This window comes from Panthera tigris, chromosome A2 (genome assembly GCF_018350195.1).
Source record: "Panthera tigris isolate Pti1 chromosome A2, P.tigris_Pti1_mat1.1, whole genome shotgun sequence".
Classification (NCBI taxonomy): domain Eukaryota; kingdom Metazoa; phylum Chordata; class Mammalia; order Carnivora; family Felidae; genus Panthera; species Panthera tigris.
In genome coordinates this window covers 57,452,149-57,471,850 of record NC_056661.1, presented here as the reverse complement: position 1 = coordinate 57,471,850, position 19,702 = coordinate 57,452,149, and the positions used below count along the sequence as shown (strand labels likewise).

Below are 19,702 nucleotides of genomic sequence, written 5' to 3'. Positions count from 1 at the left end.
ACATAGGTCAAAATATGTGGGAAGGGGCATGGGGCTTCCATGCTTTATCTGAGCTCACCAGAAGTGAACCTGGAAGTTCTCTGAACTCCACCCTTTTGGAATTTTAGGGGGGCATCATTACACAAGCATGATTGACTAAATCATTGGCCACTGGCGATTGATTCCATTTCCAGCTCCTCTTTTTTCCCCTCCCCAGGGGTCAGGTGAAAAGTCCCAACTCTAATCACTTGGTTGGCTCCCCTGGCAGCCAGCCCCCATCGTTAGGTGCTTTCCAAAAGTCACCTTAGTAACATAACAAAAGACACCTCATTCTCATCACAGGAAGTTCCAAGGGTTTTTGGAGCTCTGTGCCAGGCGCAGGAGGGAGACCCGATAAATAGTTCTTTTTTTTTTAATGTTTATTTATTTTTGAGAGAGAGAGAGAGAGAGAGCAGGGGAGGGGCAGAGGGAGAGGGAGACAGAGGATCCGAGGTGGACTCTGTGCTGATGGCATAGAGCCCAATGCAGGGCTTGAACCCACGAACCCTGAGATCACGACCTGAACTAAAGTCAGATGCTCAACTGACTGAGCCACCCAGGCACCCTATGAAATAAATACTTCTTTTTCTTATTAAGTTTATGTATTTATTTTGAGAGAGACAAGAGATAGCACCAGTGGGGGAGGGGCAGAGAGCAAGGGATACCAAGAATCCCAAACAGGTTCCCAGCTGCCAGCGCAGAGCCCAACGCGGGGCTGAACCCATGAATCTGTGAAATCATGACCTGAGCCAAAACCAAGAGTTAGACACTTAACCGAGTCGCCCATGCGTCCCTAAAATATTTCTTATTATAAATCACAGTATCACAGCCTATAATTGACTCTCCAGAGCTTTTGCCTGCGACATTTTAGAAGGCCACATGTTCGGAGGCACCTGGGTGGCTCAGTCAGTTAAGCATCTGAATTCAGCTCAGGTCATGATCTTGCAGTTCGTGGGTTCGAGCCCCACGTTGGGCTCTGTGCTGACAGCTCAGAACCTGGAGCCTGCTTTGGATTCTGTGTCTCCTTCTCTTTCTCTGCCCTTCCCCTGCTCATGCTCTGTCTCTCTGTCTCTCAAAAATAAATAAACATTAAAAAAAATTAGAAGGCCACGTGTTCAAACTAAAACTATACTGGGAAAGACATATTCAGAGTAAGATTACCATGCGGCTTCTTTTCTGTCTGGGTATTTTGTGTGCAAGCACCTAGCAGTACCTTTTCCATCAGTGAGTCCGACCAAAGTGTCTTATCTGGCCCTTCTCTAAACCCCTGCCCTCCGTCTTCATCCTATGTTGTGCACATGTTTTCTCAAGTGGCAGTTGCTTGGTGTTAGCTATCCTAACACATGCCCTCCTCTTCCCCGTGCAGCAGGATGGACTGACCAACCGTGTCTGTTTACCTCGGGGACCCTGTTGCTGCTAATGCAGGGCCTGGACCACAGGAGGCATCAGGGAGCAGTTACTGGCAAGTGTGAATGTATCAGGGCACGGCCTAGCTCATTACAGACGACAAACTGGCGGTCAGGCAGAATGGAGTAGATTCTGTGCTTGGCTACCTACCATAGTGTTTCAATTAAAAGCTAAATTAGTTGTTGACATGTAAAAAGTCAGATTTCATATAGAAATGCTCCCTTCTCTTGAAAAATGGGAAGATGGGCGATGCTGGGCTAGCATTCCTGCCTGGTACCAATTGTCTGGAGGTGAGCAGTGGCTTCCTTTATGCGGCACATGCTGTTCCTGTCTCCAGTCTCCACACTTAATGCATTTTAAGTCCAAGAGTTTTAGTCTTGCTAATCTCTCTCCTTGAGTCAGGTGCCTAGCCAGTGAAGACACCTGCTTGTGAACCCTGGTTGGTGACCGTGGTTGACAACCTTTTTAGTGGTTCCAGACACTTCAAGCATCTCTTGAGAGTTATGTACTCCCCAGTACAAGCACATGCACATAACATTTTACGTACAATTTGGAGCTCTACAGCCTGTCCTGAGGCCAGGCTATAGACTTCCAGGGTCAGAAGATGACAGCCCTTCATCTTCTAAGTCTTTCCCAGATTCTCCCAGGGCTGGCTCCTTCTCAACATTCCAGCCTCGGCTCAGTCAGCAACTGGAGAGAGGTCTTCCCTGACCGTTTATTGTAAATTAGCTGTCCTCCCTTCCCCTGGTGCTCTAGTCCTTTTAATCTCTGCTTTTATTTTCCCTGGAAGGCTTCTCACTTTCTGAAAGGGTCTGGTTCCAGGCTCACCTATTTAGTGTCTGACTCCCACCCCTGCCCAAATACAGTGTAACGTGGAGAGAGCGCCGTATCCCAGTACCGTGAATAAGCAGTGCCTGGTACCCAGGGGGCAATTGACAAGGGCTTGTTAAAATGAATGAATGGATGGATGGACGGATCCACCCAATCTTGGACTCCTCGAGGCTTCGGGGGGCAGGAGCCAGGTGAGAGTACAGCCTCACGGTCGGCGACCCCGGTCAAGTTCGACCCTGGGGCTCTCTCCTCCAGTGCCAGGCAGCGCCCGCGGGCGCCGAGAGGGCGGAAGCTTCGGGGCCGGAACGGGCGTGCCCGGCGCGAGGGTTGCGGGGGGGCGGCTTAACCGGCCGGACCGCAGCGGCAGCCGCGGGAGGGGCGGGCCGGGCGGGCGGCGGCGGCGGCGGCATGGCAGGGCGGCGGGTGAACGTGAACGTGGGCGTGCTGGGCCACATCGACAGCGGCAAGACGGCGCTGGCGCGGGCGCTGAGCACCACGGCCTCCACCGCCGCCTTCGACAAGCAGCCGCAGAGCCGCGAGCGCGGCATCACGCTCGACTTGGGCTTCTCGTGCTTCTCGGTGCCTCTGCCCGCGCGCCTGCGGGCGGCGCTGCCCGCGCCCCCGGCGGCGCCCGGAGCCGAGCCCGAGCCCGGCGAGCCGCAGCTTCAGGTCACGCTGGTCGACTGCCCCGGGCACGCCTCCCTCATCCGGACCATCATTGGCGGTGAGCGCGGGCCGGGGCGGGAGCCGGGCTCGGGGACGCTGGGCGGAGCGGCCGGGCCCCGTGGTCCGAGCTCGCCCGAGCCGCTGCCGGGGAAGGGAGGTGGCCTCACCTCACGGCCGGGGCCACCCAGGTCGCGAGAGGCGGACGGGACGCGCCCGAGGCTCCGCAGCAAGGGAGCGGAGGCCCTGGGACTGGAACTCGTGGCCCGGCTGACTTGGAAGCTCTAACCACCCACAACGACCGCGCAGGAAGGTGCCTTCCCTAAAGTTTTTGGTTTTGTTTTTTTGGTTTATTAATTTTTTTTAGAAGATAAGTTTGTAATACACGAACTAGTAAGAAAACACAAAGACTGCAAAAAGGGTATATGTCAAAAGTGTCAAAAAAAGAAGTCTCCACTCTTCAGTTCTTTGGTCTCCTGGTTCCCATTTCCAGAGTCAGCCGCTGTTCCCCGTTCCTTGTATCATTTCAGAAAAACCACATAAGAACAAGCATACCCGTGTGTATGTAAACCCCCTTTCTCTTCCTTTTCTTCACAAAATGGTAACACCATATACACTATTTTACTCAACGCGAAGAGTTCCATGTCAGTACACACAAAGCTACGTAATTTTTTTTTTTAAGTTTATTTATTTTTGAGACAGAGAGAGAGAGCATGAACGGGGGAGGGGCAGAGAGAGAGGGAGACACAGAATCGGAAGCAGGCTCCAGGCTCTGAGCCATCAGCCCAGAGCCCGATGCGGGGCTCGAACTCACGGACCGCGAGATCGTGACCTGAGCTGAAGTCGGACGCTTAACCGACTGAGCCACCCAGGCGCCCCAAAGCTACATAATTTTTAAAGGTCATATAAAATTCCTTTGTGCGCTTGTACCAACGTTTTCTTAACTCTTAATGATGGACATTTATCTCGTTTCCAGTTTTTGCTAATGATGCTTCGGTGAATTTTCTAGAACAAGTCTGGTGGGGGTGCTAACATATCTGTAGAATTAGCTCCTGAAACTGAACTGGTTTGGGGCAAAGGGCAGAGTGCACTTTCAGTCATAATGGGTACTGCCGAAATGCCCTTAGAAGATGTACCATTTAATTAATTTTTAATTACACAGATAATACATAAATACATTCTGCTTGTGAAATACACCATTACAAATTAGGCAAAAGTCCCCTAATGACCTCTCCTATTTCTCCAGAGGAAGCTGCTATCATACCTTTGTGGATTATTTTTCTGGACGCATTTTGCCACAGTTAAATCTATGGACAGGGCTTTAAAACTTGTTCTGTTTTTCAGATGAAAATGAAGAATTCGTATAAGCACATGGCACACAAGGGTGTATAGCTAAAAGAAGTCTTTTTCTTCACTGCTGACCCTAGTACTTGGTTACCTTGTTTCCATTGCCTTCTGTTTCCTTCCAATGATATGATATTGTCTATACCTACAAGCACATATGGAAATATACTTTAGGAAGATAGTTTCATTGGCTTGGTGGCAGATGGCTTCATTGGTCGCTGGGCCTATGGGGTCCCAGCTGCAGTGATGAGTGTGTTAAGTACTTTCATCTCTGTTCCCTACCAGTTGTTCCATTCTGTAGGCAGTCTGAGGTCATTACTCCATTTTACAGTAGAGGAAATGAAGGCTCAGAGAAGGGCCCTGCCCAAGGTCACTCTGCCTAAAGTCTTCAATTCATGTCTCAGTCATCAGATGACTACCCTTTTCTCTTCCCCCCTCCTTATAACTGAATTCTGTTTGGTCAATCATATCCAATCACATTTTAAGACATGTACTCTGAGCCAGTCTAGGTTGGAGATGGAAGAGACAGGTTAAAATAAAAGGCAAGAAGGCACTTTTTTTTTTTTTTTTTTGTGACTAGTGTAGGTGAATAGCGAAGGACATACTTTTGGAGTCAGAGCCAGGCTTGAGGTCTGGCTTTCTCCTTTACTGTGTGACCACGGAACCTAATTTTGGAGGTTCTACACACTAGCACATGCGGTTCTTTATTTTGGCTTCGCTTTTCTCGTGTGTTTGCCACTTCCCGGGCGAACCCTGCAAGGAGTGTGGCGGTTTCCATTTAATAGCTGAAGAAATTGGGACTGTGGGAAGGCTGCTGTTAAATAGCACAGCCCAGGTCCTCCTGATCCCAAAGCCGGAGCTCTTTCACCTGCTTCCCCATGTCACTTCACACTACCCCTGCCCCCTTCTAACGTATGCATTTATGAAGAGCCTCTTTGTAGGACAAAATGTTTCATGCACCAGCCTTATCCCATATAACCAAATGATAACCCCCAAGGATTTGGCAGGTCCTTAGTTTGGTCTACAGTTAGCAGGTCTCCTACAGTTGTAAAACTGTAGAATAAAAGAAGAGGGATTTTTTTTTTTCTCTTCTTGTACCTACATTGTGGCTCTTCTTACTTCCTGAGTGAGGAGACTTTCCTTATCTTCTTATAGGCGTTAAAATGTGACCTGAACGCAGTAGAATGGTGAGACCAAGGCTGCCACTATCCTTCCTTCAATAGAGCAGATTCCCACTCTTTTTGGAGAAATGAGGAAAAATGAGGGGAAGGACACGCACATTTGAGTACCTGCTCTGGCCCATGCTTGTTGCTAAGAACTTGCATGTGTGCAACAACCCTAAGGGGTGCCTGTTTTTCAGATAAAGAAACCGAGGCTTGGGAAGTAAAGTGCCCTGGGCTGGTGTTTACCTGACTCTGCTGCTGCTAACCTGGATCTGGTTAATACCATTGCTTATCATCCTAACTCATAAATCCACAGCCATCTCTGCCTTCATGAGACGGCTCCAGTGGCTGAGTCCCTGCTTCTGACAGCTGGACTCCTACAATGCTGGGCCTGCACTTCTCACCTGTTTGCCCTCCATTTCCATGCCGTAGGCAGTGAACTCCATCTTCAGAGGCTCATCAGATCATGTCAACCCTCAGCTCCAACACTTCCCAGTGACTTCTCTTGTGCTTCGAGTAAAACCCAGCCTCTTCTTTGTGGGCCACAGAACCTACGGTTGGGCCTCTGTCTTCCTCTGAGCATCGTCCCTTGCCCCCCACCTTTAGTCTCACCGACCTCATTTCTACTTATTGAATGGGCCAGTCTTTGTACCTGCTGTTCCCTCTGTTTGGTACATCTGGCTTCTCATTTATATCTTAGCTCGAGTGTCACCTCAGAGAGGGCTCCTCTGACTGGCCTAGCTAGAGTATCCTCAGCTCTCTCCCCCATGTATTTTCTCATGTCCCTGTTTTATTTCCTTACAGCCCTTTTTACCATCTGGTATTTCTTATGTGTTTACTTGTTGATTGTCTCTGTCCTCCATGAGAATAGAATAGGAATCATGTCTGTCTTCTTCCCCAACATATTCTTAGCGTTTGGGTCAGAGCCTGGTGTGTGATAGGCAATTTGGTTAGTTTGAATGGATGAAGCTGTGTACCAGTTCCTGGGCGGGATGGTAACAGTGAGCAAAGAACTTTCTTCATGGGTTAGTGGACAGAAGGCAATCAGCATGGAGCCTGGCCTGTAGTAGGTACACTATTCATGTTGATTCTTTTCCCTCCCTCTGGATGCTAACAGCAGAGCTGGGGAGGGGGCATTGTCAAATATGCAGAGTGACCTATCAGAGCTTTTGGCATACAGGCCAAAAGCACTTTGCTGTGGGTGGGGTATAGGATGTGATAGGGAACGAAGAGCCTTCCTAGTGGAGGAAATGCCTGGGCAAGGATCTGTGACTTAAACCCGCCTTTTTGTCTGTTTAGAGTCAGAGATAACTGCTACCGTTTAGTTGTGTCTGGAAACCAGCGTGGCGTGTAGGGAGGCATGTCGAAGATGAAGGTAGAAGGGTTAGTGGGCCAGATCCTATAGAGTGGTAAGTGTTGGGCTTAGATTAGGCCCTTAGTGTAGATTTCTCCTAAGGCTCTTGGAAGGCTTTTAAAGCAGGGTTGTGACAGGATCGGGCCTGAGCTTTGGAACTATGCAACATTGCCGGGCAAGAACTCCTACTGACAGCAGGGACTGCACCTAAACCTGGGATTGCTGGAAGATTGCGCTCCTGTTGGAGTTCCCGGCTTGCTGTGAATGATTTAGACTCTTTGCTGAATACATTATCCCCAGTAGGAGGAAATTAGAATGATTGTCTGAGTTCCACGATGATATCTCTGAAGTTTAATATATCTTATATTAAAGCCTGTTCTCTTTAATCCCATTGCTCCCCTCCCCCGCAAAGTGCTTTCACTATCCAAAAGAATCCTTTCTTAACTTAGAGAAAATTGGGCTTTATCTCCTTGGTCCATGTGGCCATAGATAAAACTCCTGTGGTACTGGGGAGGTTAATAGTGACAGTAATACTCCGCATTTATTTAGTGCTGCCCTTATGCTATGGGTTTTTTTTTTTTTTTCCTTTTAACACTCAAAGCAGTCTTGTGAGGTAAGAGGTGATATTCCCATTTTACAGATGAAAAATCAGGCTCAGAGAAGTCAGGAAGCATAGTTCGTAAGTGTCAGAGCTGGGTTTGAACCCACGTGAGTCTGACCACACAGCTCCTACTCTGGCATTCTCAATGGGAATGAAAAAGTGTATCCATCCACTGCAGCCCCCTGCAGTAGTGTCTCAGGGCAGTATTTTTCTCTAATCCATTTTAGGGTATAAATCTTTCAGGGTTAGAACTTCAAAAAGATTCAGTAATGTATGTTTTAAAGACTTGGGTGGGGGGTGAGGGACTTGGACCCATCCTCAATCTAACTCTGGCAGGAAAGAGGAGAGCTGAAAAATGCTGGTATCTTGGCTTGGCAATTTATAGTCCTCTGGTGGCTGCTAGGATTAACAGTGTATTGTCTCCTGGTCTTTTGTTCCAGTTGTTAATGAACAGCAGCTCTTCTGCCACGACTTGTCGCCCTGATCCCTTGCCTCCTCTGCCCACCGTTTAAGCGCTGCTTCCTGCAGGGCTTGGACCCTCTCTGGGCCCTGCCTGGCTGGAGCCTATGAGAGCTGCCAAAGCCTTCTAAGTCTGACTTGGTTACTCTCTTTGGAGGGAAAACAGTCAGCAGCCCTGGGGCTCTTTGTCTCCGCAGCCTGGGAGAAAACATTCTTTGTAAAACTTACTGCTACTTTGCCTTCTTTCTCTGTTTTTCCAACTCTGTGCCTCTTGGTGCTGATGTGGAGAGAGTGCTTGTCCCTCTGGCTTGTTTTATCGAGGAATGTGTCCTGCAGTCTTTCTGCAGTCTGTCTGAGATGCTCTCTTTGGACCCGTGAACCAAGGTGTGTGAATGAATGTGTGTTTTCGACCAGATTTTTTACCTTACCATTTGGGCATCTGCCCAGAAAGCAGTGTGCTGGCTCTATAAGCAGAGACAGCAAAGGGGCCTGGCTGCACAAGGAATTTGGGCATTATTCTAATGTAAAACCAGCCAACCAAACAAAAAACCCAATTTTGGTTTTCTCTGCCTCTCGTCTTCTTATGATTTGGTGTAGAAATACGTTATGTTATATTATGGTATTCATATATGTGTGTCCTGAAATATTGAGACCTATTTAAAGGAGTCGATATAAATGGAAATGCTTCTTTAATCTTAACTCCTTTTGCTCCTAGAATCCGCCAGGCCTTAATTCCCTTACCTTCGTGCTCACTCAGGGACGGCTGCCTTTTATTTTCTCTTCTTTGTTAAAAGGTGTGCACCATAACGGCAGATTCCCCTCTCTGGTGTCCATTCTGGGATGCCCTCTACCATCGAGTGAAACTGAGGCCAGTACTGGTGTCTCTTGTGCTCGTGTGCCTAAAACCTCGTTCTGTCCAGCAGGAAGTCGGCTGCCCTCAGTGCCAAGTGTGCCTATATTCAAATACAAGTTGCTCTGTTTTGCCTGCTACCTTATCACTCTCTGACCCCTCCTGATCTCCTTCCAAGTTGGAGTGCCTTTAGCTGTCTCTAGGAGACTCTCAAGTTGAGCTTTGTTTGCCACACTTTCTCTTAGTGCTGGACAGCGGGTGACTTTGCTTTGGTTTGGATGACAGTGTGGGAGTAACACAACATCAGAGACACAGCCTTGAGTTTAAATTAATGCAGAATATTTGAGCAGGAACCAACAGGAAAGAAAAATGGAAGCAGGTAGTCATATTTCATTCTGTTGGGGTACATTTTTCTTCTCATGGGGCTTGCCCTTGAGAACAAAACATATCAAATGTTAAATCAAAGAATATTTTTGTAGTCATGCTAGGAATAGAAAATAATGCAAAGACTTTGCCTTCTGGAGGCAAATATTTTGCTGGAAGGTTATAATCAAAGTCAGAAGGAAATCGTAGCCACAGCTTTTGGTAAAGCTGTAATCATTTAAAATTAATTGCTTTTAAACTTTTTGCTTAGCATCTCCTTTGTTTCCTATCTTCTTTGTCTCCTGGGTTTTTCTTCAAAATCACTTCATCCAGGTCGGAATAAGATTTGGGCAGGCGTCCCGGGAAACAACCCGTAAATGAAGCCCTGAGACATATTCCCTGCTCGGTCATTCTTTTGTTGGCTGGAGCCTCGAACAAGCTGGGGATGGGGCACCCTTGTCATGGAGCTCGAGTCTGTCCCCTTTGAGACTGTGCCCAAGGTGACAGGGTCTGGAGCTCTGGGTAATCCGGAGGCCTGTGTCCTGGTGAGGTGGAGCCTGGCATTCCTGAGATGGCCTCAGGGTGGGGCAAGGAACAGGAATGAGCCCTTCTAGGGTCTGGCTCAGATGGCACCTCGTGTGTCTCCTGCTCTGCTGTGATGGCTGGCTTCCCTCTATCGTTCCCATGTGTCTGAAGGCCTCGCAGGGTCAGGGACAGCGTCTGAATTGTCTCTGTAGCTCCGGGGCCAGTTCAGGGCCTAGCATATAGTAGATACTCAGTAATGTTTGTAAACATTTTTATCGAGCTACTATCTCACATACTGTAAAATGTGTCATTTCACATGTATACTTTGGTGGTCTTCAATATAGTCACACAGAATCATGAACAGACGTTGCCACAATTGAAGTTGAGAATATTTTCATCACTACAGAAAGAAACCCATGCTCATTACCAGTCACTCTCCATTTTCCCCTCCCCTAGGCCTAGGCAGCCATTGATCTGTCTGCCTAATGTCCACAGATTTACCTTTTCTGGACATTTCATAAAAGTGGAATCCTCTAATACGTGGCCTTTTGTATCTGGTTTCTTTTGCTCAGTGTGATGCTTTCAAGGCTCATCCATGTTGTAGCGTGAAGTATATACACTTTGTTCCTTTTTTTTTCTTTCTTTTTTTTTTTTTTAATTTTTTTTTTTTCAACGTTTATTTATTTTTGGGACAGAGAGACAGAGCATGAACGGGGGAGGGACAGAGAGAGAGGGAGACACAGAATCGGAAACAGGCTCCAGGCTCCGAGCCATCAGCCCAGAGCCTGACGCGGGGCTCGAACTCACGTACCGCGAGATCGTGACCTGGCTGAAGTCGGACGCTTAACCGACTGCGCCACCCAGGCGCCCCACTTTGTTCCTTTTTTAAAGAATATTTTCTTAGTTTATTTTTAATTGTGGTAAAGTCAACATTACATAAAATTTACCATCTAACCATTTTTAAGTTTATAGTTCAATGGCATCTGTCTCTAGAACTCTCCAACTTAAGAAAACTGAAAGTCTATACGGGTTAAACAGTAACTCCCCAGCTGCTTCCGCAGCTGTACTTCGTTGCTTGTTATGGCTGAATAGTATTCCACTGTATGGATAGACTGCTTTTTAATCCATTCATCAGCTGAAGGACGTCTGGGTCGTTGTCATTTTTTGGCAATTATGGATAATCCTGCTATGAACATTTGCGTACGAGTCTTTGTGTGGACGTGCGTGTTTATCCCCTTAGGTGTATGTCTGCAAAGGAACTGCTGGGTCAGAGAGTAACTATTTCTACTTATCGAGGAACTGGCAGACAGTCTTCCACGGCAGCCAAGTCACTTCACATTCCCACCAGCCGCGTTCAAGGGTCCAGTGTCTGTACATCCTTACCAATACTTGTTATTGTCAGTGTTTTGGATTGTAGCCATCTTGGTGGGTGTGAAGTGGTAGCTCGTCGTGGCTTTTGTTTGCATTTCCCTGATGGCTAGTGATCTTGGGAGAATTGTCTGATGCCTTGCCCATCTTTTAATTGGGTTATTTGGTTTTTATTATTGAGTTGTAAGATTTCTTCGTGTACTCTGGATACCAGATACATGATGGACGGACGGATGGACGGATGGATGATTGGCAGATATTTTCTTCCATTCTGTGGGTTATCTCAATCAGTTGAGTGTTTGACTCTTGATTTCTGCTGAGGTCATGATCCCACGGTTGTGGGATCAAGCCCTCTGTTGGGCTCCATGCTGAGTGTGGAGCCTGATTGAAATTGTCTGTTTCTCCCTTTCCCTTACTCATGCTCTCTCTCTCTCAAATTAAAAAACAAAAACAAAAACGTTTGAGTTAAGTAAATAATTGAGTTGAATTGAATTAAGTAAATGAATATATGTTGAGAGGATTAAATGTACCCAACACATTATCTGGGCTAAGGTAAGTGTCTAGTAAGTGCCATTTGCTTGTGTATGGAAGGCCTGTTGGGGTCCCTGTGGACCTGTTCCTGGATCTGCCCATTTCTGTCCTTAGTGCCTGGCCAGAGATGGGTCATCCTGTCTGTTCATCCCGTGGTAGGGTCTCCTCTCACATTAGGGTCTTGTCAGGGATCTGGCCTGCAGATGTGTTTTGGTGGCCCATCTAATATTTAAAATTAAAAAAAAAAATCAGGTGACCTCATTTAATGACCCAGATTCCTGGCTTCTTTAGAAACACAAGAAGATTTCCACACTCTAGCGTGGTGGCACAGTCCTGGAACCGAGTAGAAGGGGCATGTGCTCTTCAGATTGCTTGGGCCCCATAGACATTTGGGCCTGTAGCCCCCATTTTGAGGACTTGTCAACCCATGTGGTGGGAGAGGATCAGATGGAACTGTTATTTGGTGTTTTCCCCCATTTATTCAGAGACTCTACAGGCATCTGTTGTACACTCTGTCGGATGTGAGGGCAGATACAGATGTGCCTGTCTTCAAGGAGCTCACAGTCCAGAGGGCCAGGGAAGAGCAGGAAGTGCCAACAGCCAGTTGAGACAAGATGCAGAGTCAGAAGGGCTTTATAAAAGAGGAGCTTAAGGTGTGAGTGCCTCTGCTTGGGACAGGCCGAAAGGGCATCCCCCAGGAGGGCACCCCGGGGCTGGACCTGAAAGGCTGACCTGGAGGTTTTCCAGGCAGAGAAAAAGAAAGGGCAGAGCAGACCCAGGGAGCAGCCTGATCAGTCAGAGGTGTGAGAGCAAACTTGGCCGAAGAAGAGGGCAGTCAGTCAGCAGGAGAAGTGGGAGGAGATAAGGCCGGGCATGAGGGTCATGGGCGAGTTAGGAGGAGGGGCTGTCTTGTCAGAGCTTTGAAGGATGGCTGAGATTTTCCCAGTGGGGAAGATGGGAGGCTTTCCTGCTCCAGGACTTGGAGTGGACAGACACACAGGGGAGAAGGGAGGGCTGGAGTGTAGAGCTCACAGGGAAGAGGCAGGATGAGAGGCTGAGCTGCAGAGACCCTTGGGCTCCAGAACTCAGGAGCTTGGAGAGTCTGTTGTTGGAGGCAGGTGGGTGGGTTTCAAGCCGAGAGATCCTGCTGGCTTTTAAAGAGTCTGAGAAGAGGGCCTGTGGCAAGTGGTCTGGGCTTCCAGATCTGGCAGGGAGAGGGAGAGCGACCATAGGCAGGATGGACACCATCAGGGGGAAAGTTGTGGCTCTGGTGTTGCCGACGGGGGAGTGCAGAGCAGAGCTGAGGAAGGTCTGCCTCTCAGAAGGAAAGATGGGGAATGGACGTTTTGGGAACATCTATTGTTTGCTGGCCACTGTTCTAGACCCTTGATTTTCTCTCTCCACCCTGCCAGCCAGAGGTGAGCCTTTCCCTCTATATTGTACAGCCCATAAAAATGAGACTCCAGAGACCAGTCTCTGGCTCGGCAGGGGTCGAACCCAGTCTGATTTCAGAGACCCCGGTTTGCTTGTGCTGCTCTCAGGCCTTCGCCCACGCCTACTTTGGTAGGAACTGTGGCTCCTGAGGAGCAGTTTATATACAAGTCAATTTGTCAAAAACAGAGATTTCAGCTTCCATTCTCCCCCGGATTATTTGAGTTTTGTTTTTTGTTAATTGGGTCTTTTATTTTCTTGTGCTGTGTGATTAGGCTCCTGCTGCTTTGAAGTGGCCTTCATTGGGTGGGGAGAGAGTGGGGAGGACTTCGTTAATGTGGTGATCCTCTCTTGGCAGGAGAAGAAACAAGTTTTGCTGTTGAGAGAGAAGTTGACTTTCCCTCTTTCCATATCTCTTATGTTGTGATGATGCCTCTCTTGTCTTGGGGCCTTCAGGAAGACTAAAATAATTTCCTTTGTCTCTAACCTACTTCCTGAGGATATTTATTTGGTGGCATACACAGGTGCTACCTAAAGATAAACCTGACTTTTTTTCGTGTAAAATTAGTGCTTGGAATTGCTAGCATTGACCTGCTTGGCCTCAGGAACCCGCCCTGTCTGGCCTTATGGCTTCATTCTTTATCATAGATTTATTTGGGCTGCTTAAAGCTCAGGGAGGGTCAGTGGCATGTCCTTGGTCATCTGACACCAGGACTAGAGCTCTGTCTTCCCCGTTACATTGCGGCATGGCACTTTAAAAAATTAGCTCTGCTTGTGGTCATTTCTGGGTGGCTTTCAGGGCCGCGTGCCATAAGCACCAAAGGCCCTTGCATGCGCTTGCAGACTCGGTGTTCACTGTTCTCTGAAACGATGATCCAGGGCATGTTCAGAGAGAGTCCTCAGAACTTCTGCTCTAGAGAAAAAAAGACCACATAAGAAGACTTCCATCTCTTGAGCATTTGCACAGATGGAAGGACTGAGAATGGAAGCTGGTGTTTGCCAGCACAGACATTGTTCCCAGCAGCACTCAGCGTGGCCAAGAGAGGGCTGACAGACACTTTGACTGCAAGTGACAGTTTTTCAGAAAAGTCTGCAGGGCCTTGATCGGCAGTTTCCTACAGATGGGATGTGATGATGGGAATGTTCTCTGGTGGTACCGTTCAGTATGGTAGCTGTGAGCCACGTGTGGCTAATGAGTACTTGCTCTGTGGCTAGTGCAGCTAAGGAACCGGAATTTTCATTTTACTTAATTTTAATTACATTTCAATATGAAGGTCTGGACCTGTGTCTCCAGCCGCTTATTGGGCTAGTTTCCTCGGCAGTGAACATCACAGGCCCTCAGACTCCACATCTTCAAGACCACCCTCTCCGCTTCCTCACCTTCCCAGGGAATGATACCTCCATTCTCCTGTGGTGTGACCTTTGAAATGATCCTCAGTATGTTCTCTTTCATATAAATTGGTGACCAAGTCTTGTCCCTCCTGCGTGTCCTTCAGGCTTCCCCGTCACCGCAGCTGCTCCCTTAAGACAGGCCTCCGTTAGTCCCCGACTGGATGAGGACAACGTTCCTTCATGGTCTCTCTGCTTCCAGCACCCCCTCTTGAAATTGTCCTCCCCTCTGTAGCCAAGAACTCTTTCTAAATTGCTAATAGAGTTATTTTACCTCCCTGTTTTGAAAGTCTTGAGTTGCTCTCCATTGGTGAAAAGGCCAAACTCCTCAGCATGGCTGACATCAGTCCTTCCGGATGGCTGTGTGTCTCTCTGTCTCTCTCAGGATCCAGGATTAACGAACTACTTGCAGGTCTCTGGACGGACACCATGCTCTCTCGATGCTGCGTCATCTGGCTGCGTTCACTTTCTTGGGAAGCCTCACTGTTGGCTTTCCCCAGCCTAAATTAGGTGACCCTCATTTGAGGGCCTGTGACATCCTATCTACCCCAGGATCTCATTTTCTCCCCATCTGTTGTCGTTTTCTATACACTGGGTTATGTTTCCCACTGGACTTGATCCCTTTGAGGGCAGGAGACTGTTACCATTCAGCTCTGTCTCCAGGGGCCCAGGACAGGGCCTGGCCCTGAGTAAATGTTTGGTGCCTGCAGACATGAGTGAATGAACGAATGGATGGATGGATGGATGGATGGAGGGGTCATTTCCCACTGCCTGTGGCAATTACCTACCCTCCTGTGGCGCTTGAAACCAATGGCCACACAGAGTTCATATTGAGGAAGCCTGCCTTGAGGTTAGACAAGTTCATCTTTCAGTGGAAGTTCAGTCCTCATATTTCATTTTCAGGCCACTTTGCGTAGCAAAGTAGTTTAACTCAGAGCAGATTTCTGCCGTGCTGATGGTTAATTTCATGGCCCACAGAGGGTCAGCACACTAATGCCGGGAACACGGCGACCTCAGTGCTGCTCACCGCACACGGTGAGGGCCCGGCAGCCCTGTTGTTTTAGAGAAGCGGTTTTCAAACATCCTTCAACGGGCTGATTTTGAGTTAACAGGGGTGACCTTTTCAAGATCATTTTTAAAAGCTATAACATAGATCCCTCCCAGACCGTATATTTTCCTTTCTCCACGCAGTTCAAAGGGGCTGAGTTGTCTCATAGGTTTTTGCCAGCAGTCTTCAGCTTGACCCTGGTTGTTTAAATCTGCCGGAGGAAATTTGAACAAACTTGTACTTTGGTAATTCTTCTGCCTCTGTGAACCTTTAACCTTAAGGTTTCTTTCAGAGCCAGGGGCTGCATTGTCACTGGTCGCCCCTGCTGGGGCTTTCAAAGGGCATTGTCTAGTGCGTCTGTTTTCACTTTGCTACTGGAGTTCTTTTGAGGAAGGGTATTAATTCAGACCTGATTCTGAGACAGGACGAGGACTTTTAAACTTGCCCCAGAGCTTGGGGATGGGGAAATGAGCATAATGCAAGCCTGTGGCCGGTGCCAGCGATTGTTCTGCAAGTAGGCTTCGAAGGTGAAGGGAAAGGAGGCCCCCCAGAGGTAGATCGGGCGTGTTAGCTGTCCAGCGGATGACCCTGGCTTTACCCAGGTCTGGTTGACAACATGACAGAAAGAGGTTCCTGTCTGTGCTGGTCAAGCTTTGGGCCCGGAGTTCCTCCTGAATGTAAACTCCCTGGAGCACCAGGTTCTTATGAACTTGGGAAGACAGTTGTGAACTTGGGGCTCACATACCATTACAAACTGCTTGCATGATATGAAACTTGCCGGGGAAAAAGAAGGGGGCTCCCTGAGGCAAGAGGGTAGGGAATTGGTACTCCTCCTGCCGTCCTGTCCCCACCCCTGCCCCGAGACTCTGTGTCACCCCCATCAGCTAGCCAGTTTCACCGTTGAGTTCTTGTGTTCTCTTGAAGGAAAGCCCAAAGGACACCTAAAAATGTGTGACCTCACAGTCCTAGGCCCCTGTGGGCTTCAGGGGCTGGTACCTTGGGTGTTGCAGCATCGGAGACCTGACTTTTCCAGTCCCTGTCCAGGCAGCTCTTGTTTGTTCTGTCACCTACTCTTTGCAACAGGTTGGGGGCTGTCCGAGCACCTGGCTTGGTTCCTCAGCTTTCTTTCATTGCTTTTCCCAGGATTCTAGTGTCCTAGGGGACTGTACTTCTTAAGATCAGACATTGTAGAAGGAAAGGTGTGTCATGACATCAGTTAATTCATTCAGCAAATTCAGAGTAATGTACAATTAGGAAGTGGGTTTCCATTGGTGAGCAAGGCAGAAGTGGCTGTGGTTTCGGGGAGCTCGCCACTGGTAGTGGGGGAGGCAGACGTTATGGAAGTACACAGAAATGCGCAGAACTGGAAATTGTGATAGTGCTGTGAAGGACGCTAGAGGATGCCCAGAGACGCACGAGTGGACATGGGGAATCTCCTTTATTTGGAGGCCAGGGAAGGCCTTTCTGAGGAAAAGGTTGAGCTAAAATTGGAAGGTTGAGCATGAGTCCCGGCCGCTGGAGTGCTGGGAGGGAGTAGCACATGGGAGGGTTTTGAGGCAGGAGGAAGATAGGGGCTGTGGTGCAAGAGAGAGGGTCACTCTAGTTGACTGTGTCAGAGCTGTTTTCCACAAAAGGGACCTGGTGTGGGGTGCCCTACTGGACATGTATACTTGAGGTGCACGTCAGTCTTGGTTTGGCTGGAAGATAAAGCATCCGTATGTCTTATCATTCTGATAGGAGGACAGAGAGCAGGGGGGAGGGACACTGCCAGCCTTCTGGAGGTGAATGGTCTCAGGGTAGGCATCCTGCATCCTGTTGGGCTTTACCCACCCTTAGTCCTGTCTGTTTCTGGTACTGTACCCCTTATTTTCTTCCCATGATAGAGGGAGGGGCTGAAGTGGAAACAGGAGTTGGCTGGTAATCCTGGCACAAAGTGAACTAGACAGTTTTCACCATTCTGTGCTCGTGTTTGGCCATTTAACATTGATCGTGATTTACAAGCCAGGTGAAGTTTAAGGATACATTCTGAAAGCACTAAAACCAAGCACTGGATATCAGAGATAGTAAGTGAAGTAGCTGAAGTCGCTGGCACCCAGCCCACCTTCTGAGTCCTGGCCACAGCCCCTGAAACACACTCCCCTAAATATTTTCTCCATCCCCTTTCCTTCTGGGGTGCCCATTGGGTGGAAGGTACTGCACTGGGGGCAAACTTTGCCTTCCTTTTCTCCCCTGAAAGTGAGTTCAGCAGGAGATCTGGCCCATCCTGGATTGTGCCCGGAAGGGTAGAGTCGTGGCTACAACATTTCAATGGTTTATGGTTCAGAACTGGAGCTGGAGACCCACTTAGAGCCCAGGACCTTACCCTGGGGCTCCTGCCAAGCAGGCCTAGCCTGCCCTCAGACTTTAGTGGGCATTTTTCTGCCTTTGATTTTTGTCAAGTTCTTTAATAAGAGAACAGTAGTTTATGTTCTTTAAAGCTGTCTTGAGATGCCAATTTGGTCTTCTGGGGACAGCCATGGCTTCAGGCTGGGGGAATGTTTGCAGGTAATTATAACAGGTTGGGGTTTTTCAGAAAGGAGAAGCGGACCATGTCACTGAACTTTGGGGGATTCCTTTGAGAAAGAGCAACCTGGGTTTCCCATGCCCCCCTGTTTTCCCCCTCTAGAATCAAATGGAATTTCTTTGCCTGACAAATATTTCCCAGATAAAAAAGAAGTACTGTGTACTTGTTATTGTAGAGTCATTGGCCGTTTCTAAGTTTTTAAGGTACATAATGAGAAAACTTGCCATGGTAACCAGTGAAGTTTCTTTTCGAGGAATGAATATTTTCTAGTTATTTTTGGTTTGATTTCTTCAGCTGAATCTTCCTCTCTTCCTCTTATCTCGAAATCTGTCTCAGAAGGCAATCTGGGGACATTTTAGCAAGCGCCCTGGTAACAGATGTGTGTCATCCTTTTCCTGACACGTCTCCAGGCCCCAAAGAGGCAGTGGTACAATTGCAAGCTGTCCCCGGGGCGGTGGGTAGAACCCATCTCCATGCTGACTTCGGGACTGTTCGGTGCACAAGAGGGCAGTGTTTGCTTACGGTCCCGGATGGAGATGATCAGTGTGTAGGTTAACAGGTCAGCATAGTTAGAATGACCTCGGACTTTTTCAAGACAAAATAAACTGTGAGCCACAGCCACGATGGCTTCCCATATATGCCTTTAAGCGCCTGACCCTTCCAGAAAATAGCTGCTTGCTATCTTTTCTTTCTCTAAAAAGAAAAATATTGTTTCTTTCAACGTTTATTTTTTATTTTTTTTTAATCAAACGAAAGTACGGTTTGCAGCCTTGTACCTACGACGGCAGAGGTTAAAAAGTGTTGCGAAGGCAAAACAAATGCTTTCTCATTAAAAACCATATGGAAAGACTTTTGTCTGAAGCAAGAGGTCAAATGTATATTCTCCCCCTTTCACATCAGTGTAAAGATTATCTGACTTAACTTTTAAAACATTCGAAGATGTGGGCTCCAGTTATCAACCTTTCTCTGCAAGTTCATGGTATTAACCAGAGCGAGGAATTTCCAGGAGAGAAAACAAGGTGATCTCTCTGCCTCCCGGGGGCACAATCTACTATCTGAAATAGGCCATGTCTGCTTTTGTATAAGGATTGGCCTGTTTTCAACTCTCGCGTGCTCTTCTGTGGAGGCTTTCAGGCCAGAGAGATCCACAGAAGTGTGCAGTCCCCTGTCCCACGAGTTAGCAGCCTGTGCCAGAATTGGATCCTCGCACCTATTTTGTCCCCGCCGCCCCCCAACCTGGAACTGCGGGTACCAGGTACCTCCAGCAGGTTAACACTCAACGGGGCTTGATGCACAGCGACAGCAGCAGCCAGGGCCAGCGCCCCAAGGAAATGCCTGAAGTGACGGAGGGCAGGATGGTGAGATGGAAGGAGCCACGTGTTCCAGTGGCCGTGCCCCTTCACCTCTCTGAGCCTGTTTGCACACCTGGCATGCAGGTGATTATCTTGCACGGCGTGGTTGTATCAAAGAAAATGTCTGCAAAACTTGTGGCACGTAGTAGGGAGCGGTTACTGTGATGTTGATCCCTGCGACCCTGACCGATTATAAGCCCGTGGGCATTGGGGGTGGTTGTTGGACACGAGGCTAGAAACACAGGCATCCTTTTATTTGATTCACTGAGCGTGTCTGTTGCTCGGCCCCTCTGAGCATTTGCAACAAGACAAAATGAAATCTAGGTGGGGGGGGGGTGCCATGCTACCGCCCCGATTCCCTGATAGCCATCGAGAAAAGCTGGGTTGCAGGCTTAGCCCTATATGAAATCAGATGTCTTCTTCTAATCTTTTCTAATCGCAA

General features: G+C 48.3%; 1 protein-coding gene across 3 annotated transcripts in view; it reads left to right on the top strand.

Annotated features, from left to right (window-relative positions):
• Positions 1–2,647: 2,647 nt before the first annotated feature.
• EEFSEC (eukaryotic elongation factor, selenocysteine-tRNA specific) overlaps positions 2,648–19,702 on the top strand; it is a 249,027-nt gene continuing 231,972 nt past the window's right edge. For all 3 annotated transcript variants that reach the window (XM_042962244.1, XM_042962241.1, XM_042962252.1), the window contains exon 1: positions 2,648–2,980. In XM_042962244.1, coding sequence (XP_042818178.1) covers positions 2,665–2,980 — 316 coding nt within the window. In that variant the 5' untranslated portion in view covers positions 2,648–2,664. The remainder of the gene's footprint in view (positions 2,981–19,702) is intronic.